This window comes from Panthera leo, chromosome D2 (assembly GCF_018350215.1).
Source record: "Panthera leo isolate Ple1 chromosome D2, P.leo_Ple1_pat1.1, whole genome shotgun sequence".
In the NCBI taxonomy this organism is placed as follows: Eukaryota; Metazoa; Chordata; class Mammalia; order Carnivora; family Felidae; genus Panthera; species Panthera leo.
Genome location: NC_056689.1, coordinates 61986469 through 62010939, shown reverse-complemented (window position 1 = coordinate 62010939; position 24471 = coordinate 61986469). Strand labels below are relative to the sequence as shown.

The 24471-nt window shown below is 41.6% G+C and overlaps 2 protein-coding genes across 12 annotated transcripts in view; one reads left to right on the top strand and one right to left on the bottom strand.

The window, feature by feature from the left end:
• The window catches only part of CFAP58 (cilia and flagella associated protein 58), a 105974-nt gene extending 88496 nt beyond the window's left edge, over positions 1–17478 (bottom strand). For all 4 annotated transcript variants that reach the window (XM_042908664.1, XM_042908666.1, XM_042908667.1 and 1 more), the window contains exons 1-7: positions 17301–17478; positions 11336–11617; positions 9133–9281; positions 6284–6440; positions 5239–5433; positions 2770–2907; positions 126–285 (exon numbers count right to left, since the gene is read on the bottom strand). In XM_042908664.1, the coding sequence (XP_042764598.1) occupies positions 126–285; positions 2770–2907; positions 5239–5433; positions 6284–6440; positions 9133–9281; positions 11336–11617; positions 17301–17309 (1090 nt within the window). In that variant the 5' untranslated portion in view covers positions 17310–17478. The remainder of the gene's footprint in view (positions 1–125; positions 286–2769; positions 2908–5238; positions 5434–6283; positions 6441–9132; positions 9282–11335; positions 11618–17300) is intronic.
• A 44-nt stretch (positions 17479–17522) lies between these two features.
• LOC122202342 lies at positions 17523–23910 on the top strand. Of its 8 annotated transcripts, XR_006194605.1 has the most exons (7): positions 17524–18079; positions 18331–18523; positions 20051–20126; positions 20218–20309; positions 20716–20855; positions 21301–21472; positions 23407–23910. XR_006194605.1 is itself a non-coding variant. In XM_042908670.1 (6 exons), exons 1-5 carry the CDS (start codon positions 17979–17981, stop codon positions 20849–20851), a joined length of 594 nt encoding a protein of 197 aa, XP_042764604.1. In that variant the 5' UTR covers positions 17523–17978; the 3' UTR covers positions 20852–20855; positions 21301–21472. The 8 variants fall into 8 exon arrangements, 6 of the variants coding, with proteins under 6 accessions (XP_042764604.1, XP_042764602.1, XP_042764603.1 ...); XM_042908670.1 differs by lacking the exon at positions 23407–23910 and having other exon boundaries at positions 17523–18079; positions 18331–18519; XM_042908668.1 differs by lacking the exon at positions 23407–23910 and having other exon boundaries at positions 17531–17933; positions 18331–18519.
• The last annotated feature ends 561 nt before the right edge of the window (positions 23911–24471 follow it).

The window sequence follows — 24471 nt, the reverse complement described above, 5'->3', positions numbered from 1 at the left end:
GTTTTACTGATTACATCTGGCATGGTTTGTGTTTGGACGCATAGAGCCCTGGGTTGCCAAATCACAGTCACCAATAAAATGTTTACAAAGGAATATGACAAAGCACGAAATGTTTCTTGGATTACCTCTCTCTAATCCCAAGATCTGATTTTTTAGAGTTTCCTTGTGCTGTTCCACCTCTGACTTTTGATCTTCGATCTGATGCAATTTCTTATGGATTTGTTCTCTGATTTTATTGAGCTTCCCAATGTCAAGCCGCATCTGATGGACTTCTTCCTCTTTGGCCTGTAATTAGTGAGAGAATTAACCAGGGATATTCAGTAAATAAAGTGCCAGTGACTAGGTGATGGTGAACTCAGAACCCATAAAAGGAAATTATTCCCATGTTAGTGTAAAGTTGTTGTATGGGTTAAACAAAAACACACATTGTTTGGTTTTGAGAGAAATTGAAAAACTATTCTCTGAATAAAATATGTTGCTATATAAGCTAAAAAATAATGGAAAGACTGATTAGAGCTGATGTCTCAAGGTACCACTGAATTGTTGAATCAAACAGGGTAAGAATGCTGAGTTGTACATATCACAAATGTGTGAATTTTGTATACGAATGCTGTATTTGATTAGCAATTTTTATGGACTCACAGAGTGATCTCTTTCAGAAGGTTATTGAAATGTTTTTAATGTTTATTTTTGAGAGAGAGAAAGAGTGTGAGCAGGGCAGGGGCAGAGAGAGGGGGAGACACAGAATCCAAAGCAGGCTCCAGGCTCTGAGCTGTCAGCACAGAGCCCAAAGCAGGGCTCGAACCCACCAACCGTGAGATCATGACCTGAGCCGAAGTCGGACGCTTAACCGACTGAGCCACCCAGGCACCCCTCTCTCAGAAGGTTGTTGACATGCTATTAACATATTCAGATACTCTTTTGAACCCACATGGCCACTGAAGTACAACTACACACACTAGAGAAAGGGCCCTACTTCCTCAGAGGATGTTAGTCAGTGGGTGTACATACAGATACATGGACAGGGAATCATCAATAGGCAAGTCTACATATTGGCAAAAGGCACAAAAATAATAATTCTAGCACAAGAAAGCACCAGATTTTTGCCAATGGACCTCAAGTTTTATTAATTTTTTAAAATTCAAATTCATTTTTTAAATCTGCCGTTCTTAGAAATTACTGGAAAAGCAAAGAGAGCAAATAAACATTAGCAGTTATCCCCCGCTGTTGACAAGGAAGAAACTGCACTCAGCTGGGCATGTCATTCTCAGATTACTGCTAGAAGTAGAATCCCATAGGTTCAGGATCTGATAACAAAAATTTTCCATCTTTCAAGGTGCCCCATTCATGTTACCAAAGAAGAGAATTAATGGCATACGTATTTTTACTTTAATTTTACCTTAGGGGCTAATATATTATTTTGCTTTAAGAAGCCATTTCATTTCTGCTTCAATTTACAGCTTTCTTATAAAGAATGGTTTCAAGTCAAACTACTCTGGACTGTTTTAAATACTCCTCGGCCTCAGATTTACATGGTCGAAATTAGCTGAACTAGGGCCCTTTCCAATTAGAACAATAGAATGTTGTAATTCAGTAGTTATTAATCCAGACCCCGTGGTTAGACTTCAGAAAAACCTTGGAAACCTGAGACTGCATTCAAAACAGGATAGAAGATGTGCAAATAAGTGTGTGTGTGTGTGTGTGTGTGTGTGTGTGTGTGTGTGTATGTGTGTGTGTGTGTGTGTGCGTGGGGGCGGGGGGCGCACGTACACCCATGTTCTCATCAGATTTTCAAAAGGGCATAAGAACCAAAAACTGTTATGACTCACTGATCAAATCTATGTATCATTCTTGATAGGTCACTCATTTTATGCTTAGTATCCTAACATTACCAGAGAAGGGTTTATGGATTTTTTTCAGAATCAGTGATAAACATAAAGTCGCTCTGTCAAACACGTAGGTATACAATATGTACCCAAGTATAAAACTGTTACCCAAACATAATTTGCAAACACTCTTCATTGAGGACAGGGAGAAGAATGGGAAGGCTGTCTTGAAATTTACAGTGTATAGAAGAAAAAATCATGGTTCTACAATCTTGGAAGTAGATACTCAATAGTACCAGTCCATCCCCCAACCCTCCCATTCTACCTTCTCCATATAAAAGTAGTAAAATATAATCTAACTTCTTTGCTACTCACTCATGTAAATGGTTTCTAGCTCAGGGCAACTAGTTACTTGCAAGGCTAAGTTACAGAGATGAGTATCTGAGCTTGCTCTCAAAAATACTTGCATAATCATATGGTCAATATTCAGGTTTGTGGTTTTATGAGCATGAAAGTCATCAAACTATCTACTTCCAAGCAGAAAGCAATCACTGTAGGCTTGAGCCTGCCTCTGACATATCAAGGCTAATACAGGTTATCCAACCAACGGCTCCAACCACTACAGCAAATCTGTATTAATAGGGAATGAGTGAGGGGGCCTGGGTGGCTCAGTTGGTTAAGTGTCTGACTTCAGCTCAGGTCATGATCTCAAGATCCTTGAGTTCAAGCCCTGCATCAGGCTCTGTGCTGACAGCTCCAAGCCTGGAGCCTGCTTCAGATTCTGTGTCTCCCTCTCTCTGTTCCTCCCCCGCTTGCAATCTGTTTCTTTCTCTCTCTCTTTCTCTCTCTCTCTCTCATAAATTCGAAAAACATTAAAAAATTTTAATAAAATAGGGAATAAGGGAGGGAGTGCTAGGCAACAAATCAGTCACTTGGTGTTTACTTTGAGCTCCAATGCCTTCTGCTGGTTTTCCTGGGATAGCTGCTCACAAACCAAACTGTGTTGTTCATTCTCTTGCTGAAGTTTAGAATTTCGCATCTGAAACTGCTCCAGTTCCTTTGCAGCTCTTTCGTTCAATATCTGAAAGATGCATAATGAGCTGGTTAATGCTTTTAATCTGATTACAATATCTGCATATCCACACAGGAGGCCCTGCAAACCTCCTGGGATGATCACAGCAACCACACTTTTTTTGTCTTTGTAGAAATTGTTCTTTATCCCCGGTGAAAGCACTAATGCACTCAAATATGATGAATGTTAAATGGCTGAGGAAAATGACACCTTCTAATGAATAACACAGAGCGCATAATTTTTTTTTTCTGAGAGCCTTGGGAAGTCTTGTTCACAGGTGGTGGATAAATATTTTAATGCCTGTTTGCCGTTTGGCAAGCTTCACATATGCAACAATTGCTATAATCATTGCAAATGAGCTAGAGATTCAAACGGGTTTTATCAGTTGTGGGGCTGGGAAGCCACATCTTCAGAAGCAAATCCTGCATTAACATGCCTACAACATTTTCTTGGACAGAACCATTCACTAACACCAGCACAGAGACAATTCCCCTTAAATCCAACTCAAGTCAAAACCGTGGAACGGCAGAGGAATGATTTCTATCTGCCTGACTTCAGTGTCAATGGGGTTTCCTCTTCCCTACCTTGCCTATCCTCAGCAGACACAGTTTTATAAAAACAGGATTATATTTTTTGACGGGGCGGGGAGTCATCATTTCTATTGGCAGACTAGTGAGAGGATGGAGGGGGAGAAAATGCGCTGAAGGGAAAAGAGAGAGAAGATAGTTTAGACAGTTATCCCAAAATATAACTAGATGCAAGCAAAATTTAAACATGGAAAGACTTCATCCAATTTCCCATCAATAGGGACCAAACAAAATACAGCCAGCTATGCTAAAAATGAAATTGTGTTTTACGTGAGTCCTGGATATTGCTAAACAAAGCACTGTAATTTAATCGTGATGTTCAAAAACCTCTCGAATTTCATGCTCAAAGAAGTCTCGTTTTTCTTGTGGATACTTGCACAATGTGTATTACCCATCTGATTTCTGCCTTTATACAATATTAATAAGGCAATTGACAAAGAAATGTGTTCTAATATCTATTTTTTAAGTGGAAAAAATGCTGTATGTCTTGGCAATTCTTTGAAAACTTCCTAAGAGAAACTATTTTCAAGAAACAACTTTTCTCAAGTATATGAATTGCCTCTTTAAGAAATGAGAAAAGACAGAGCACAATTATTACTATTTGAGTTACCTTCAACTGCTGTTATAGGGGAAATATTAAAAATAGCACCATATTTAAAATGCAGATAGACTCAATATGGGTTCCTAAACTTGAAACTTAAAAATAAGCCGCTTAAAAATAAACCATGTTATGGTCACACAAGGAACACTATGACGGTGAATGTTCTACTGAGCTCTGTGCAACAGAACTTTCTGCAATGATGTGAATGTTGTCTATCTGTTCTGTCCAATAGGTTATCTACTAGCCCTGTGGCTATTAAGCACTTGAAATGGTACTAGTTCAACTGAGCACTTGAGGTTTGATTTTGTTTTGTTTCATTTTATTTAAAATAACTTAAATTTAGGGGCACCTGGGTGGCTCAGTCGGTTGAGCGTCCGACTTCGGCTCAGGTCATGATCTCATGGCGTGTGAGTTCGAGCCCCGCGTCGGGCTCTGTGCTGACAGCTCGGAGCCTGGAGCCTGCTTCAGATTCTGTGTCTCCCTCTCTCTCTGACCCTCCCCCGTTCATGCTCTGCCTCTCTCTGTCTCAAAAATAAATAATAAAACATTAAAAAAAAATTTTTAAATAACTTAAATTTAAATAGCAATGCATGGCCAGTGGCTACCATACTGGATAGTGCCATTCTATAACCATGTGGCAACACAAATGAATCTCACAAACAGACAAAATATTGAGCAAGTTAGTACAAAAGAGCATTGCATGACTGTATGAGTGCATTTCTGCAAAGTGCAAAAACAGACAAAACTAAACTCGGCTTAGGTTTCAGAATAGAAGTGACCTTTAAGGGAGAGAGTGACTGGGAGGGGGCACAAAAGGACATCTGGCGTACTGTTCCTTGGGCCTGGTGCAGGTGACCAAGATATGTTCAGGGGGAGAAAATTCATCAAGCTGTACACTGTTGACTTACACACTTTTCTATGTGTATATTACACATCAACAGAATGTTAAAAAGAAATTAACCTGCTGGAGCTGGGGGAGAAAAGGTCATAGATACCCATACGAGCTCTTCAAAGAGCAATGCAGTGCCCAGTGCTGTGTTACCAACATCTCTAGTGCAGAGAGTCTGCTCCTTTCCAGAGAAAACTCAAAGTGTTCCAAAGGCCCCCTTCTTGTCTTTGCGAGGACCGAGGCGCAGCCCACACCCAGCGCACCTTCTGTTCCTTCAGCTGCTGCTCCAGCTTCTGAAGCTCCTCCTTGCTCTTCTGCACATACTGCTGCAGGGCCCTAATTTCCGTCTGCCTGGTGTCCATGTCTGTCTGAATCTGCCTGAGCTCTTTCTCCAGTTTTTCCTTCTTCCGAGACTCCCGTGACGCTTCATTCTGACGTTGCTGTATCTCTTGTCGGAACTAGGGGCACAGGAAGGATAGGGGAGGAAAGGGATGAAGCCCTCCCCAGGACAGATCTCAACCAGCTGAGCTGCTCCTCATCTCAACTCTTCTAGTTTCGGGGCAGTCACCTCGTGGTAGCCTTTCCCCTGCAGGACAGTCATCTTTGAACCCCAACGTTCAAACTTTTCGAGAATGTTCTGTGTTGTTTTCCAGAGCCTTAACACCAGACATCCACCCTAACGGTGGGAACAAATCCACAAAGAATGCTATAAGATCCAATTAAATAGGGAAACCCAGAATTCTGGAGAGTTAAACATTGAAAGAATTCACCGAATTCTCTATCAATAGGATCTAAATAAAATGTCGCCAGTTACCCTAAACATTAAATTATGTTTCACATGAGTCCTGGATGTTATTACATAAAGCATTATAGCTTTATCAGGATGGTCAAAAATCTATGAAAAATCTGTTATCTCATGCTCAAAGTAATCTCCTAGGGGTTGCATGTGTGTATCATCTATTTGACTCCTGGGTTATTATAAAAAGTGTTCAAAAGAGGTCCTTACAAAGGAGAAGGGCCAAGGGAACTACTTGCACCATCTCCAGATGCAGAGCATTCTCACCTTTGCCAGGGACACATTCTTAAGCCAAAACTGTAAGCAGTGCCCTGTCTTAGTGACTTCTCAGACACAGAATGTTGAGAAGAAATGAACAAGTATAACTGTTCTTGTAAGAACAAACCAGACAAATAAGCAGACCTGTGGATGCTTCATTTGGGCACCAGGGGGTAAATCTGAGAGAGGAACAATATGGGAAGGACTTCTAGAAGGTAATGTTCTTTCATCTTGCCCTCCATGACAAAGCAGACCTGACTGATGGTCTGCTCTGCCTCTTCTCTGCATCGCTCCGTTTCCTGCTGCTGTTCAGTAGTCTGAGCTAAGGACTCTCGTAATTTCACCACTTCTGACAAGAGCTGGTCTCGCTCCTTTATCACTTCTTCTTTGAACTTCAGTAAATCTCGGATACTAAAAAAGAAGAACACTGGAGTCAGACTAAAAGGCCATCTTCTCAGGAGCCCTTCCTATCACCCTCTGAGCACATTTTCATGGGAAAGACTTGAGGTCAAGGACTAACACCATTTAAGTGTGAAAGAGAAGGACCTTTATGCCCTGACATGGACATGGTAGCTGCTTGTGAGTTGTTAACTGAAAAAGACATTCCAATAATAATATATATAACATGATCCCTTTTCTGATGTTTAAATAATTACAGTGTCTGTATATAGGTGTATGTATGTGTTTTATAGACATTTTTATAGAAGTCCAAGAAAATAGATCCAAACTGGTAATTGGTAACTGGTTATCTCTGAAAAGTAGAATATAGCATTGGAAGAGTTGGAGGGGTAATTCTTACTCCTTAGTTGCCACACCTCTGTATTATTTGAATTTGTTACAATAAGACTATACAGCTACTGTCAACTCTTGTAATTAATCCTAAAGAAAATGTTAATTTAAGAAATTATTTGTTTAATATACCCAAGGGAGGGCTATGATCACAACTATAAAGTCTAAAATAAAGCATAAAAATAAACAAATAATACACATTGCCAGTTTTCTAATCATTCACCCATAGAGATTAGTTTCCACCAAAGGGATGCAACTCTGATAAAATGTTCCCAAGAACAAAATTTGGAAATCATTCATGTTGCCAGCTTTTGGAGAGTATGTGATGATATTTGTTGATTTGAATTGTTAACCAGTTACTTCCACATTAAAAAAAAAAAACATTATTTATGATTTGGCATGACTTTCTGCAGAATTAGTGTTCTTGAAATAGAAAGACTGTGTCTGATCTGACCTGTGCAGCAGAATGAAGGTCTAGAACAAGGCTGCCACATGAGAGTTGAGAAAATAGAGAACTTGAGGTACTCACTACTGAGTCATCAAATGACCATTGGAAGCACCTCTGACAATGTTTATTTACCAACAACTTTGGTAGAACATAAGTATTTAATAAGGAACTTTCAGAACTGCATTCAACTTCTTCTCCAGAAACAAAACTTCAAATTCTGAGGTTACTCTGAAGACAGCTACACCTAAGCACATTGTTAGGGCTAGATAGTTTCTTCAGTTCCCCTCCTCACTGTGCTCCAACTCTCATTAAAACTCCTAACTGATCAGTTCCCTCACATTGCTCTTCAGTAGTTGCTCTGATGATGCTTGACTTCTTTAATGAGAAAATAGAGTCCATTATGACAGATATCACATCTTCTTTTTGTTTTTCCTGTTCCTTCCTCCAACCCTGGCACTTAGAACTATCTCTCAACGTTGGATAAATGCATCTAGAAAACATAAGAAACCTAGGCAGCAGTTAGAGTTGGTGAAAAATGCCTAAGGAAGGGGCATCCCGGTGACTTGGTCAGTTGAGTGTCCGACTCTTGATTTCAGCTCAAGTCTTGATCTCAAGGTCATGAGTTCAAGCCCTGCACTGGGCTCCACACTGGGTACAGAGCCAACTTAAAAAAAAATGCCTAAGGAAGTGTGTGATCATTTCTGATTCATAAACTAATGCAAGGTTTTGCATGCCTTGCACAGTGTTAGACACCTAGAGGGAAGGTAAAAGTGTCTTCCTTCAAGAGTTTGTAGCCTAACAGAGAGTGAAGTATTTCAACAAATAATTTCGATACAATGTGATCAATGCCATACTTGAGATACATGTTGGGTTCTACAGAAACAGAGAACACAGTGACTCTCACTGAGGCTAGGGGTAGGGAGAAGGTTGAAATAGAGGTGCCAACAGTGATGAAATTAAGATGGTGTTTGAGATGGGTCATGAAGGGTGCATAGTTGTTTACTGTGTGGAGAAATAAAGAAAAAGCATTCCTGGAATAAAAACAGCATGATCAAAAGTATTGAGGCATCAGCAAGCATGGTGTTTCGGGACATGAGTCTAGCAAGGCTGGTGAACAGATCTATGTAGGGCCCTAAAAGACATGTTCATGACTGGGCTGCATTCTTTGGGAGTGGGGAGCTATTGAAGGTGTTTGGAACATGTGCTGGAGATGGGAGCACTCAGATACACATTTCAGAAGCCTAATCTGGTGTGTGGAAGATGGTGAAGAGGGGATATGTCTCCTTGAAGGCAGCTAGAACAGTTAACAGTCCATCGCCAAATCCAGCCAAGAATGGGGAGCCCGAAGCAAGGCATTAGCACTGCTGATAAGGAGCAGGGATAGACACAAGTGATGATTAGAAGACAGAATCAACAAGACGAAGCTTTCAGGGTTAAAAGAGCGGTCTAGAATCTGTTTTCTGGCCTAGAACCAGAGAAGTTAGAAGAATGGTGATGGGACTAATGGGGGTTCAGAGCATGGGAAGGGGCTGGAAATCAGAGCAGAAAGGCAGCGAGTTCCATTTCACACAAGTTTGAGAGAAAGAAATCTAAAATATTTACTCATTTTGAAATTGTAGTACATATTCCTGCAGAGCCAAAAGTTTAATATAATCACAAATTATGAGTTCTTGGGTATGGAGAAAGGGAGCATTGAAAACAAAAAATAGCAATAGATGGAAAACAATCTCCGGGAAACTACCAAAGAAGAAGACTGTTGTATCATAAAAAATGTTCAAGGTGACACGGCAAACCCCAGGCCATCTGCTGAATAAGGGGGCGTCCACAAAAGCAAGTTCAACATACATTAACAAGTCTATGACCTACTTGCTATCCTGGTCCAGTGACAGTCCAGACCCCTGCTCGACTAGTTTGGTTAAGTTCACTATTTCCTCTTTCAGGGCAAGGATCGTCTCCTTTGCCTTCTGCTCTTTGTCATAGGCCGAGTCCACCATCTTCCAGGCCTTTTCGATTTCCTATATGGGCCACGGCACATCAGTGAGAAAAACCAAACTAGGATCCAGATGCAAGATAAACTGAGTAAATAGAATAATAAAACAACTCCAATATAGTTGTCATTTATGGGGAAGAAGATTATATATTATACATTATGCATTCCATTTATATTGACTTACTAAATTGTTCAACATGAGCTAGTCGATACTGAACAGCAGTGTTAGAAGGGGTCCTGGCAAATGGTATTTTTCCTTGTGTAGGTGAGTGGGGTTACAAGGCTCACATCTTGCAAGGGCCACTATAACTAGGAGGATATTTCTAATAAAAATGTTAAGATAGGTTTACAAAATTAAAAAACGAAAGCCTATGTGTTTTCCAAGCCCAAATATTATGGAGAAAAAAAAATAAGGAGTGGCCTTGGATCCAAGCCCTAAATCTGAAGCTCTTGATCGATTACAAATTTTTAAAAAATCTATTTTGTAGTCAGGTCTCAAGTAAGGGGTCCTGGATGGCTATGTCAGCTTTAGAACAATTCATAGCAAGGTGGTCTTTGCTGTCACCTAATTGTACATAACAGCCTTGATAATTCCCATTCCAGAAATCCCCTCCCAGATCTTCTCATCAGATGCTCACAGGGGAAAAGCAAAGCCCTAGCTGGGAACGGGAACAAGGACTCATGCAGTTTTGGCTTCCTTACTATTATTAAATCCAATGTGGAATATTAACATAAATACTTAAAAGTGAATTACAGCCATTCAAATAAGTGAACAAAGCATAGTAAATGTTGTAACAGCCTTCAGTTTTACCCCACCACTCCATTTTCTTGCTAAGTTCTGTCAAGTGCAATGTGAGTCCTTCATATAGGTAAGAACCTATAAGCTTAAGGTGAAAACATTCTGCTTTTATGTTGACAAGGAATAAAATGAGTGGAAGAGAGTATTTACACAAATTCGTGCTCACCATTACATGAAAGAGAGATGAGTCTTGGGTAACTTCACATAATTTAGTGATTCAAAATAATTACAGGGTATATTTTTCTGTAGCAACGATATGTACTATTTTCAGCAAAACAAATGAAGGGTATTTAAATGAAAATACAATTATACGAAGTTTTGTCCAAATCAACTTCACCAATTATATTTTAACCAGCTCATGACTTCCATTTACAGTTTTTTAATTTGCAATAAAAAATGGTTTTTTTCCTCATCATACAATGATTTAAAGCCTTCTTTTATTGGTTTTCCAGCAAAGAGAAGAAAATGACATTAGAAAATAGTACTTTAAAAAAAGTAAATTCTAAGATAACAGATGTCATAATTTGCACTGGTCTTGGAAATTCATTTAAATTGCCTGATGTTTCATTGTATGATATCAAGGGAATTATCTAAAAAGTTTATGAGTTATTTTTTACCACTCGGGTTTTAATTATAAATTAAAATCTCTCAACTTCTTATCACCCCGAGAGCAACAAGGAACATTTACATTTTACCCTCAAAATAATGCAACACACTTGAGGATGAAAAACTCCATGGTAAAGTAGAACCATGCTTCCTCAGTAGCCCCCAGACTGAATCCCTGATCTCCCATTATAAGGAATTGGGAGGATCAAGGAGGAAACAAGATCATGAAAATTACTATCTAGGAATTCTCAAGGCAATTTCTTCTAAAACAGTAGGAAAAGCAGAAACATGAAAATATCCTTCAAAAAATATCCTTCACAAGCTATCATCATGAGATATTTAATTACTCATCTTCTATCAAACAAGACCTACCAAGGTCCCTAATATTACATTTCCTTACTTCTCATTCTTTCTGCTAACCCAGTACTTCTTAGAAAGCAAGCCAGCAAGGTTCTATATTATTTTCTGCCCAGTGAAATTCACCAGGCTAATTATTTCCTTTGAAAATAACATTATTCCCTAGGCTTAATGAATATATAAATCATGTAGATTTTTACTTAATAACTCACTTACTACCAGCCTAGAGCTGCCAATGTAAGGAAAGAATGACGTTTTAAATATAGGATGCATCTATGGCAGCTCTCCTTAGGCTCTGTTTCTATGAGATCACTGACCTTCTTCAGGGATGCAATGGTGGTCTGATCATCCTGGGAGAGCTTCAGGGCAGTGGCGACCTTTGCAGAATTAACCACAATCTCTGCGTTTAGCTCTCTGCATTTGGCCATCAGACGCTTTTCATTGTCATAAGACTTTTTCATGACAGCATGAAGCTTCTCATATTCAATTCTAAATTTCTCCAGACTTTTATCTCCCGAAAGTTCATTGAGAACCTCCTGAAAATCCCTTTCGATTTCTTCAAATGCAGTTTCTTCCAGCACTAGTTTCTCACTCTTTTCCTGTACAAAAGAGCAGGAAGGGGAATGAGTATTACAATATGTCTATGTTACTATTCAGGGGTTGCTATTATTATCTATGAATACAAGACCTTCATAGAAGCAAAATAAAAATCACTGAAAAAACAGAAACATTAAGACTATATGATGGAAAGACATCTTGTTCATCCCCTGATGTATGTATATATGTACACATATGCATTAGGATAATAATATTTCCTACCACATGGTGTCAAAGATCAGATTAAATAGTATCATTCATTAGGCGTGCTTGGTCGGTTAAGTGCATGACTTGATTTCAGCTTAGGTCATGATCTCATGGTGTGAGACTGAGCCCTGAATTGGGCGCCATGATGACAGCACGGAGCCTGCTTAGGATTGTCTCTCTCCCTCTCTCTCTGCCTCTCCCCCCTCCAAAATAAATAAATAAACTTCAAAAAAATAAACAAACAGGATCATTCATGTTAAACACTTGGCCAAGTGCCTGGCAAAGAGGAGGCACTCAATAAATTTTGATATCTGTTATGATTATTCCAAGCCCTGATTTGTTTTCACTTCATCCTGCAGAAGAAAGCCAAGGGATATTATGGTCAGATATACGGAATCTTGGTGTGGATACCATGATATCACACATACTCACAATGAACCCCATCCGAAATATGGAATCTTCCCCTAAAAGCTATTCCATCATTTTTATCTCTTAAAATGATAAGACAAGGTCATCTTCACAGGTGTATTGAGATGCCCTTTGTGCAATGTTCACAGGTCTTCTCTAGATTTGCTTTCCATGATCAGCTGGACAACAAATTATTTTTTTTAAAAAAAAGCCTGGACATACAGATACAATTCAAACACATCTGGCTATGACTTAGATGAGAACCCGGAGTCAGTTAAATAAGATTTTTTTTTCAGTTTATTTTATTTATTTTGGGGGTGGGGGGAGAGGGTGCAGGGGAGAGACACAGAAGGAGAGGGAGAGAGAGAATCCCAAGCAGAATCTGCACCAATAGCACAATCTCACCAACCGCGAGATCATGACCTGAGCTGAAATCAAGAGTCAGACGTTCAACTGACTGAGCCACCCAGGCACCTCAAGAGTTCTTATTTCCCTAGTGTTAAGGGTTGAATTTGTCTCCCAGAAAGGTATGTTGAAGTTCTAACACCCAGTACCTATAAACCTATAAATATGACTTGTTTGGAAGTAGAGTCATTGCATATATAATCAGTTAACTTGAGGTCACACTGGAGTAGAGTGGGCCCTCATCCAATAAGACTGGTGTCCTTATAAAAAGAGGGAAGACTGTAACTATGTGTAGTGATGGATGTTAAACTTATTGTAATAATCATTTTGCAATATATATATATATATATATATATATATATATATATATAATCATTATGTTGTACAACTAAAACTAATACAATGTCACATGTCAATTCTATCTCAATGCAAAAAAAGTAGAGGATGGGATTTGGACAGCGACACAAACACAGGAAGGAAGAAACACCACGAGGGGCGCCTGGGTGGCTCAGTTGGCTAAGCATCTGACTTCGGCTTAGGTCATGATCTCACAGTTCATGGGTTCGAGCACTGCATTAGGCTCTCTGCTGTCAGCCTGGAGCCCACTTTGGATCCTCTGTTTCCCTTTCACTGCCCCTCCTCCACTTGTTCTCTCTCTTGCTCTCTCTCAAAAATAAATAAACATCAAAATAAAAATAAAGAAAGAAAGAAATACCACGTGAAGACAGAAACAGGGTGTAAGCCAAGGAAAGCTAAGGATCACTGGCTGCCATCAGAAGCTAGGAAGAGGTAAGGAAGAATTTTACTTAGAGTCTCAGAGGAAGCATGGTCCTGCCAACATCCTGATTGCAGACTTCAACCTCCAAAAGTGTGAGACAAGAAGTGTCTACTGTTTAAACCACCATGTTTGCAGTACTCTGTTATGGCTGAGTAACAGCCTAGTAAACTAATACACCTTCTCCTTGTTAGACACAGCACAATAATGAAAAAGAATGGGGGTGGTTAATAAATTTCTTCATTTATTCAGCAAATATTTATTGAACATCTGCTATTTGTAAGTTGGAACGAGGGAGCCTTCGTAGGAGGTACCAAGGTAAGGAATAAACAGCCCTCCCACAGGGAATTTATACATTAATAGTTGATGGAGTATGTTTTCAGATAGTGGAAGTACAGAATTTGATACATGCCATAAAATGGATTCAAAATTCTACAAGGACCTATAGGAAGATGGAACTACTCCCAGCAGCAAGAATGAAAGCAAATTTCCTAAAGGAGGTGGTATTTGAGTATGCCCAGATGGGAGAGTGAAATATTCACAGGTGAATGTGGAGGGAAAAGGTATGCCTGGCCCATGGCAAAGCTTGAACAAAGGCTCAGGCCCAGAAAGTATCCAGGATTTGAGATTGGTTAAGAAGCTCAAGTTGGGGGTGTTGTATGTAAGTGATGAATCATGAGAATCTACTTCCGAAGCTCAGAGCGCGTTGTATACACTGTATGTTAGCTAACTTGACAATAAATTCTATTAAAAAAAAAAAAAAGCTCGGGGCGCCTGGGTGGCTCAGTCGGTTGAGCGTCTGACTTCGGCTCAGATCATGATCTCACAGCTCATGAGTTCGAGCCCCGCGTTAGACTCTGTGCTGACAGCTTGGAGCTTGGAGCCTGCTTCAGATTCTGCGCCTCCCTCTCTCTCTGCCCCAACCCACTCGCATTCTGTCTCTCTCTCTCTCTTTCTCAAAAATAAATTTAAAAAAATATTTAAAAAATAAAAAAAAAACTCAAGTTAGCTAAAGAGTAAGAAGTATGACAGGGAGAAGGAAAGAGAAGACTAGACAGGAAGTTAAAGACAGACTGGAGGCCGTGAATGGCATTCTAAGGAATATGGAGTGAATTAATCTGTAGGCCCACAGACCTACTCAAAACTTCTGATCTGATAAAGTTTGAGAGGACTTATTTATGTATGCAACATTACACTTTGATATTCTACATGAAAAAGAGCTCCAAGATCGACACTGTATTGCTAATCAAAGAAATCAACTGAGATGATCTCCAATCCCAAAAATAAAGTAAAATTTAAATTCACCCTGCAGAATCGGGGTAAGCAGTCTAGTTTACCTTCTGCCTTAACAAGCCTGTCTTGCCCAATACAGAGAAAGTCTATGTATTTTTGGTTTTCAAAAACACTTGTACTATTGATTTCTAAAGATTACATGCAAGCAAAAAGAATCCACATCTTAAAGTAGATGTGGAGTACCAAGCCTACCTATAACATTTTGTATAACATTAGCACTAATGTTAAACTCAACAGAGAGATTTTCTTCCCAATGAGAAGCAGCTTACTGTAAACATCACAACACAGCAATTCCACAAAGAAGAAAAAAATCATATTAAGGAAATATGGTGGTGCTGCCGCCCTGTGTTTTCCCCTTGTTGATGCTAAACATGAGCACACACAAAAATTTATCATAGCAATGTTCTCAGTTCCATCCGTGTAAATGGTATTAATGCCAACACTTGATCACTAGCCTGATGATTTGTTTGCAGACCAGGTTTTCCCTGTACACCTGGCACTTAGCATAGGAATGGAAAAATGTCAAAGAAAGAAAAGGTTTTTTAAAAACATTCACGAACAGATTTGTTCATATTGTCATTTTAAAAATATACTACTATTGGGGCACCTGGGTGGCTCAGTCGGTTAAGTGTCAGACTCCAGATTTCCACTCAGGTCATGATCTCATGGTTCATGGGATGCAGTCCCATGATGGGCTTTGTAGAGCCTGCTTGGCATTCTCTCTCTCCCTCTCCTGCTTGCTTACTCTCTCCTTCTCTCAAAATAAATAAATATGCATATATGTGTGTTGTGTATATATATGTATATATATACACAACACACATGGATACATATGTGTATGTGTGTGTGTGTGTATACATATATATGCTACTACTAAAAGCACAGCAAAAATCATCTCTGAGCTGTGACCCATAACCAGTTGGCGTCTTGGTGTCTACATTGTTAGAGCATATAATGATACCTACTTTAGAAGCATGATTTCAACATGAACTGGTCAGAAAGGAACTATGATGTTCCTTCATTCAACACCTGTCTATTAAGTGCTTACTATCTGCCGGGCACTGTTGTAGGTGTTGGGAATATCATTCAGTGGGGAGAACAACAAGGAAAAAGGACAAGAGAGTTGCAGTGACAAATGAGGCCAGAGTGGAAATGGAGACTTGTGGAAGTAGAGGTGAGGAAAACCTGGCTGAGATCAAGTGAGAAGAAAAACAAAAGAAGGCAAGAAATGAGGGGAGATAATGCAGGAGAAGGGAGACTGGGAAATAAATTGTTAATGGTATTGGTATCTGGGCTTATGTGTGGAAAATGAAGAATGAAATGAACCAAGATGACTGGTGAGGGAGAAAAGGAAGGTATGCTAAAAATTAAATAAAGGAGAAACTAAAGGAGAGCTAGAAGGAATGGGAGGAAGAGATGGGAAGGAAAGAGACACGAATGAGTGTAGGTAATGGGGTGAGTATTGTGGCCACCACAGTATGGATGTGTGAGGCACCTACCTGAGAGTGAGGAAGATGAGGGTGGGAGAGGGATTGTATGATAAGAGAAGGAGGGATCTTTGCCCACAGGAAGGAGGGACCAAATATGGAGGAGATGGAATGGTGAGGGATGTGAGGAGATATGAGAAGGAACTGGAATAAGAGTGGGGGCATGATGGTGATGAGAGAAGTGGGGACTGGTCTGGTTCCCTAGACATAAAACCTTGAGAGTGCCCAGGGCCCCTTGTTCAGATAAGCCCCACCTTTGGTTTAATGCTCTGCTGTCTCACTTTGGAATTCTTACTAATTTGTTGACAAGGGGCTCTGCATCTTCATTGAGCCTCACAAACTATATGGCTGACCCTGGCTGGGACCGATCCTGTGACGTGTGAGATGAGGGAGGGATCTGAAGGGGTGATGGAGGAATAGGGTATGGCCACAGTGAATGGGGACTGTGACTGACAAGTGATGACAGGGACATGAGGTTGTCCAAATTACAAATGAAGGTGCTAATGGACAAAGGATCAATAAAGAGCTACAGAAATGGTCCCTCATTGGTGAGCCTGAAGATGGAGTGTGCTACAAAGTGGGCTAGAAGATTTTACACAGTGGTCAATGACAACACGGGGCATTGGTGATAGGTGAAGAGCTTAATGAAGATGTGTCACAGCAGGTGATGATAGGGAATCGTGGAGTGACAGGTGGACAAGGGTCAGTGAATAGGGGTGACAGTGGGTATCTATGAAGCCTTCCTCCAGGTCCCTCCAATCAGTGAGACATCAATATTTCTACGTACCTCTCCTGGGCTCAAAACCTTATGGCTCAAAATCTAGGAGTGGGTGCCTGTCATGTGTGAATCTGGGAAATCATGAATTTCATACTATGTTGAACACAGCGCCAGTTTTAAGAGTGGGGTTGGGGTGTGTCCACCCAGTTGAAGGAGGGACAGGAGGTAAACACTGAGGGGTGGGGTGAGGCTGCGGGTGCGGGGAATAGGATGTTGATGGGAGGAATGTAGGAATCAGCGGATGTGACAGCGGAGAAGTCAAGTCGACAGAAGAGGGTTGATGGGGAGGGGACGAGCGAGAGACGACAGAGAGAGGGGCACTGACTCCTGACCTCGGCCATCCTGACGCTCTCTGGGGGTGGCCTCAGAGGCTTCTGCGGTGATCGCGGAAACCGGGCCGGAGTCTGCGGATGGGGCTGCGCACTACCCCCGGCGTCTAAAACAGCGCCACGTTATTGGTATCCCCCGCAGGGGGCCGAAACCCGGCGCTCGGCGCGTCCTCCCGTCGCCAGGCAACCGCCACGCCCTCTGAGGAAACTGGAGGACTTCCGAAAGGGGAGGAGCCTCCGGGGAGGGCACCCGGGAGGCGTCCTAAGAGGCATAGGCAAACTGCCCTGTGTGGGGCGGGACCAAGGGTGTGAGGGGCGGGGCCCATGAGAGGCTGGGCGGAGTCCCAAGGTGCCCTCGGAAGTTGGAAACTCCGAGGAACGAGAAGGCGCAGAGCTGGGAGGCCGCTAAGGCCAGAGGAGAACTAACGCCTAGATGGAAAGGTGGATCAAAGGCTTCTGGAAGGGCCGGAAGCCACGCTCTGCTCTCCGTGACAAAGAGACTCCGTCGCGGGAACAAGAAATGATCTCCGTTCGAGTCAACTCAACCCTAATGAAGCAGCTACTGTGTGCAAGATACGGAGGGGAAAGGAAGGTGGAGAAAACAGACCCTGCTTTCAAAGGGTTTAGTCACCAGTGGTAAGAATAATAGGGCGCAGCGCTCGAAGCACCCTTGGAAAACGTATGTGGAGCCACATCATGGAAAGTTGCCTTTCATCTAGGGCTCCTCTCAAGATCATTTCGTCTCCCTCTCCCCCTCCTCCTCCACACTCTTTAACCTTCAGGTACAGAGGGTAAACAACTTGGCTCATGAAATATGCAAAACCCCTCTTGTTTTTTTTTTCCCTTTAACCCCATCCTTACTCCCATCCCTCCTCAGCCCCATAAACATTCATGCTACTGTGCTTGAATATGCATTTTTGAAAAGTGTATGCATTTTTATTAGTGTATTTTTTAATGATATGGGACTTTAGGATGATCTTATTTTCTACTTTTTTTCACTCAATATTCTTTTTATGAATCTATTCTTTTGCAGTTGGTATTGTAATCCTAGTTTATCGCTTCTGATTGCTGCACAGTATTCCATATTGGACAGCAACACATGTGACTTCCATTCCCCAAATGGATACCAAGGCTACCCCTACCTCTCAGCGATAATCATCCTCGTCCATGGTCTCCTGTGGACCTATGTGCAATTCCTTGGCAACATATGCCTAAAAATGAGGTTGGTAAGTTATAGTGGATGTACAGGGCAATTCACATTTGGTTATGCAACTTGTCTTGCACAAAGACATCCAGCCATGCACCAGTGGGAGCTGGAAAACAGCTTTCCTATGTCATGTGCCCTGCTGAAGGAAGATGTGCCCTTTTCTTCCCCCAAAAGCTCTGTTCCCTAGTCAAGTCACGAACCTGAGAGGCTATTACTATTGAGAGGGTTTTCCTCTTTCAAATTCATTTGCCCAGTGGTAGACACTGTTTTCCAATGGCACAATGGTGCCCAGTAGCCTGCTAGGAGCCCTGGGTACTTAACTTCAAGTACTGCTAGATGGCACACCAGAATTATTGCTCTACACTATCCTCCAGTGCACAGTGTGAGGGTTTCTGGCCCTACTCTCATCCTTACCAGCACATTGTAGTTTGTTTATTCATAAACACTCACATAGTGTTTACCAAGTGTCAAATACTATTCTAAGTGCCTTACAAATACTGACTCATCTAATTAGCCAATTTTCTAAATTCTGTCAATTATCATGGAAGTAGTGTCAACATATTTTTGCTTTACTCTGCGTCTCTCTGACTCCTAGTGAAATTGAACATTTCTTCATACATCTATAAGCCACTTGGGAGTCCCTTCTGTGAATTGTCTATTTATAGCCTTTACCTATATTTCAGTTGCTCTTTTTCTTTTTCATTTGATTTGCAAGAGGTTTTTGTACATTAATCTGGACATTAATCTGCTTTCAAAGACTGAAAACTTTGCTTGCCATGTCCTTTGTAAAACAATAATCCTTCATTTTGTAGCCCTTCATTGTGTGTGTGTGTGTGTGTGTGTGTGTGTGTGTGTGTGTGTGTTTTACTTTTTACATGCTTTCCCAGTATGATTTAAGAAGTCCTTCTCAACCCCAAGGTCATAAAGGTATTGTCTATCATTTTCTTACATTAGTGTCATGGTTTTACTTGTTAGCATTCAGTTCTTGAGCCCATCTTACTTTTCCGTATGGTGTGAGGTAAGGATCCGATTTTTTTTTTTCTCAGAGGAGTGAGCCCATTTTCAACATCTTGGTTCCCAAATATAGACAGTTCTGCACTGAGCTCTGTGGTTTGCTCCTGTGCTAGTACCACAAGGTTTTATCACGATGGTTTTATAGCCAGACATCATGATTGAGGGCAAGTCCCCCACTCCTACTTCTTTTGTCAAAACGTCACTGGCTAATCATGAACCTCCATCAACCCATATAATTTTCAGGATGTTTTCAAGTTCCTCATGAGAAATCTTAACTGGAACATTAATGAATTTATGATTTAACTTGGGGAAAATTCACATTTGTATAATTGTATCTCATTCATGAACAGAGACTATATATCTGGTAGACAAAAAAGGACATAATATGGCAGAGGCATAATGCACTATGGAGGCAATGGGAGAAGTGGCAGCTGAAGTTGGAGGATCAGGCTGAACCAAACTGCAAGCCAAGCTAATGGAAATGAGAACACAGGGTAGGCAACAGGGCTCAGGCTACTTTGTGTGTTTACAGGAGATCCAATCACACGCTGGGACTAACAGGTGGTGATACCATCGTGATCCAGAGAGACTCCATAACATTCCTGAAGGTACATAACAGAGAAAGACCTAGAGGGCCCTGGCCACCCATATCTTGTATTGGTATCAGTTGTAGTGCTATATGTCTTCCCATTTCCCAAGAATCTTCTGAAGGATTATTTTACAAGCAGATGGCCTGCCAAAGTGACAGAAATTCAATCCAGAAAACACTTCTTTAAAGCACCTGCTGCACTGTAAGTACAAGGCTGGCCAGAGGAACCACAGAGCCAACTAAGACAGTCATTGCCCTTTGCATTCACAATCTGGCTTTGGGGGAAAGAGAGAAAAGACCATCTACAAGTAATCCCAACACAATATGATGGCATAATTTAGAACATGCCATACCAACAGCAAGCACTATGGGTGCTGGGTCAGTCTAGACACTGATACCTGAGAGCATTATTTAGAATATGAGGACAAAAAGACCTTAACAAAGGAAATCAGGGAACCACAGGAGGTGGAAAGGAACATGACACGTTCAACTCCCAGGAAAGAGATGCAGGTGACATCAACTTGGATGGATTAATGGATGAGAGGATGGGTGTTTGGACAAATTAATGTATGCTGATGAAAGAAAGTGCTTCATTTCCAATTTTCCAGATTCCTGAAGACCCTGTTCCCCTTTGTTGTTGTAATAAAAAGGAACACTAGGTGGCATCACACTACCAAAAGTTCTCACCTTTTAAAGCCTCCAGGAGACGCTCATCCACCAAGATTGGGTCAGCCCCTAATTTAGACAAGTAAGAGTGCTTCTATCAATTTCATTTCTCATTACATCCACTTAATTTATTTACTGAGCCTCTACTATGTGCCCAGCCTTGTGCTGCCTACTGTGGAGAATATAAAAGGAGTTGAATCGAGGATCTCCTCCCAAGGGAGCATAAGGAGAAGCAAAACACGCATGGCACCCCCTCCCCCACACAAAAAAAAATTGTAAAACACTCCAAGGCGGGATGTGGTAAGCACTGAAATGAGGATGTCGGAATATAATATCCAGTGTCATCTGACCCCTTTGACCTTCTGGTGCCTTCTCCCACCGCTCACTTCTTGCCCCAATGGCTTCTTTCAGTTCCCTGTATGTCATGTTCTTTCCCACCGCTTGGAGTTCACAGAGGTTGATCTTTCTGTCTGGAATACTCAACCATCCCTCTTCACCTGGCTAACTCCCGTCCACCCCTCCTGCAGATTTCACTTCCTTGGGGAGAGATTTCCTGACCATCCTTCAACACCAGATTACCTTTGCAAGTACCATGTATTCGACTTCTTGGACCCTCTCACAATGGTAGTTAATCATGTGTTCATGGAAATGGTTGCTTAAGATCTGTCTTCTCTACAAGCTATCAAACAAGAAGGCAAGGTACATGTATATCTTGTTCAGCCCTGTCTCCATTGGTATTGTAGGCTGAACTGTGTCCCCCTAAAACTCATATGTTGAAGCTATAACCTCACTACCTCAGAATGTCACTGTATCTGGAGATGAGGGCTTTGTGAGTTAAAATAAGGCCATTAGGGTGGGCCTAATACAGTCTGAATTGTGTCCTTACAAGAAGAAGAAATTTGGACACACAAAGAGACACCAGGGACGCATGTACACAGAGGAAAGACATAGTGAAAAGAAGGGCATCTGCAAGCCAAGCAGAGAGGCCACAGGAGAAACCAAACCCACTGACACCTTGACCTTGGTCTCCTAGCCTCCAGAACAGTGAGCAAATAAATTTCTCTTTAAGCCACCCTAGTCAGTGGTACTTTATTATGGCAGATGAAAAAAACAATATAAATGGCCATCACTCCTCTCAGTTTACAACTATTAAGTAAGTGTCTATTGAATGAGCTCTAAAATAAGGAAGAACAGTGAAGGATAGCATATTAGGAAAAGCTACATGGTAGACATGGCCCTTGACCTTGACCTTAAATGATACAGATGGCTCAGAGAGTCATGGAAGAAAATAGAAGGAATCCCAAGTATGGGAAGTGGCATTGGGCACATACCAAGGCAAGAATGTAAAAGTCCTGCTATAGGGATGGTGCGGTCCCTCTCAGGGGCCAGTGGACACTAATGTTGAGAAGAGGGTAGGTGAATGGTGGAGGTTTGGAAGAATAACAGAGGCATGGCTGCAAACTCAAAGACCAGGGACAGCCAAGAACACATCCATTCACTCTGCCAGATAACTTGAATATATGATCATGCACTGTAATACCTCTGCAAACTCTTTGTTTAAACCTGGATATAAGTGCTTCCTATGGCACCCTGCTAGGATTTCTAAGCTGTGTGTTGTGACTCATAATAAGAACAGCTTTCTGTACATAGCACTCACTTCTTTAGTAGCACCCAGTGAAGATACATTGTAGAACTCCAGAAAAGCAGAAAGAAACACTGAGATGTGGCTCTGCATGGAAAGTCCCAGCCTACGATGCAAAGCAACTGTGCCCTAAAGGAAATCTGCTCCTGCAAGGGATCAGAGAGGTCCTGGAGCCAATTTGGAGGGAGTCCACACAGCCCACAATTCCTTTCTCTGAGACTAGTAACTCCCCCCAGGAAGTATGTTCCTTCCTGATGCCAAAATGTTATAGATGGCCCTATCTGACTCCCTGGGGCCATAGCTGAAGAGTCGGGTAGAGACCTGATCCACCTGAGGTCAATCCCATTATTTTTCCTGGGATTTATAAATGGGGTCAAGAGTTGCAAGCCACTCATTCCTGGGGCCTGGAACTGAGTATGTGAATCCCAGGAGAGGCAGAGAAAGGTAGGCTGAACAGAGGGAAGAATAAAGCAAATGAACGTGGGGAAGAATCCACAGGCCCAAGAGAAGGGAGCGTTGGGGGAAGGAGCCTCCCTGGTTGTTGATGCCTCTTCAGAGCCTGGTAACTCCCTGGGGAGCCCTGGGAACACCCACACTCTTGAGTCCTGCTAGATACAACCTCCTAACAAACTGACTTCATTTGTTTAAACTAGACAGAGTTAGTTTCTATTGCTTATACCCCCAAAAACCCAAAAGTCCTGATCAACACAAATCCTGTTTATGCAGGCATTCTTGCGATGTCGCTTGAATTTAGTATCAAAACTGCATTTGGGGCCCCAAACAACATGGCAAAAACTGCCCCTGTCATCATATCTAACATTTCTCCCCCGGGCTGTTGGGAAGATTAAAAGCCCACATGTTACAGAAAATTGTTGACATTTATCAGCCGACCCCCTGCTCACCTTAGATGACAGAACAGAGTCCCAGCTGGCTGGTGCTCTCCAAGACTGTGCGGGCCATATTTTATTCCTTTAATCTGCTCCTTTTCCAGCCTGCTGCAGACCAAACTTAACAGAACATTTGTTGAGCATTTGACATCGGTTCCCGAAGGATCTCCATACAAACTCCACTCTTGATACTGGAGGAGGCTACAAAGCTGGGGCACATTTATCAGGAAGATTGAAAGATTGGCCATGAAGTGGAAGCAGTGGGCGGTCTGCCATTGCAGGCAATGATTTTTACCAGAAGGGGATGACAGTGTCACAACCACGCAGTTATCCAACCTGCCTTGCATTTCATTGGCTTAACAGCAACTGCGCTTCTCCCATTCGGATTACTTTTGGGTATGACTGGTTCATTCAGTTGGTGCTCTTGCTGGAGAGGCCAGGCCAAGACTGCAATTTGGTGTTCTTCCTAGAACCAGGGAGGACTTACACAAAGTCACCAGCTAACCCGATTATTTAAAAAGACTGAGTAGCTCCACACAACCTGTTCCCACTACAAATGAATAAATAAATGAAATAAATTAATGAGTGAATAAGTAAATAAATAATTCCTTTAAAACATCAAAGCACAAATCCCTTGTCTTATTTCTGCTCTTCCCTGAAAACACTATATTTTCAAACATCTCTAGACTTTACATATGCTGATCCCGTGTCAGGAATATCCTATGTCTCCTTCTTTGTCCAGTTAGCCTGTTCTTTTTTTTTTTTTAATTTTTTTCAATATTTATTTTTGAGAAAAAGAGAGAGAGAGCACAAGCCAGGGAGAGGCAGAGAGAGAGGGAGATGAAGAATCTGAAGCAGGCTCTGCTCTGACAGCACAAAGCCCTACGTGGGGCTTGAACCCACCAACCATGAGATCATGACCTGAATCAAAGCTGGACACTCAACCGACTGAGCTACCCAGCTGCCCCCAGTTAGCCTTTTTAAAACTCAGCTCAGTGTCACCTCCTCCAGGAAGTCTTCCCTAGTTAGGTACTCCTCCTCTGTGTTGCTAGAAGACCTGTGTGTCATTCTGTCAATACACAATAGTGTAACCATGTGTTTATTTGTCTTTCCCACCAGACTAGAAGGACCAGTCTTTAAGTATATCTATGGTGCTGACCCATAAGAGA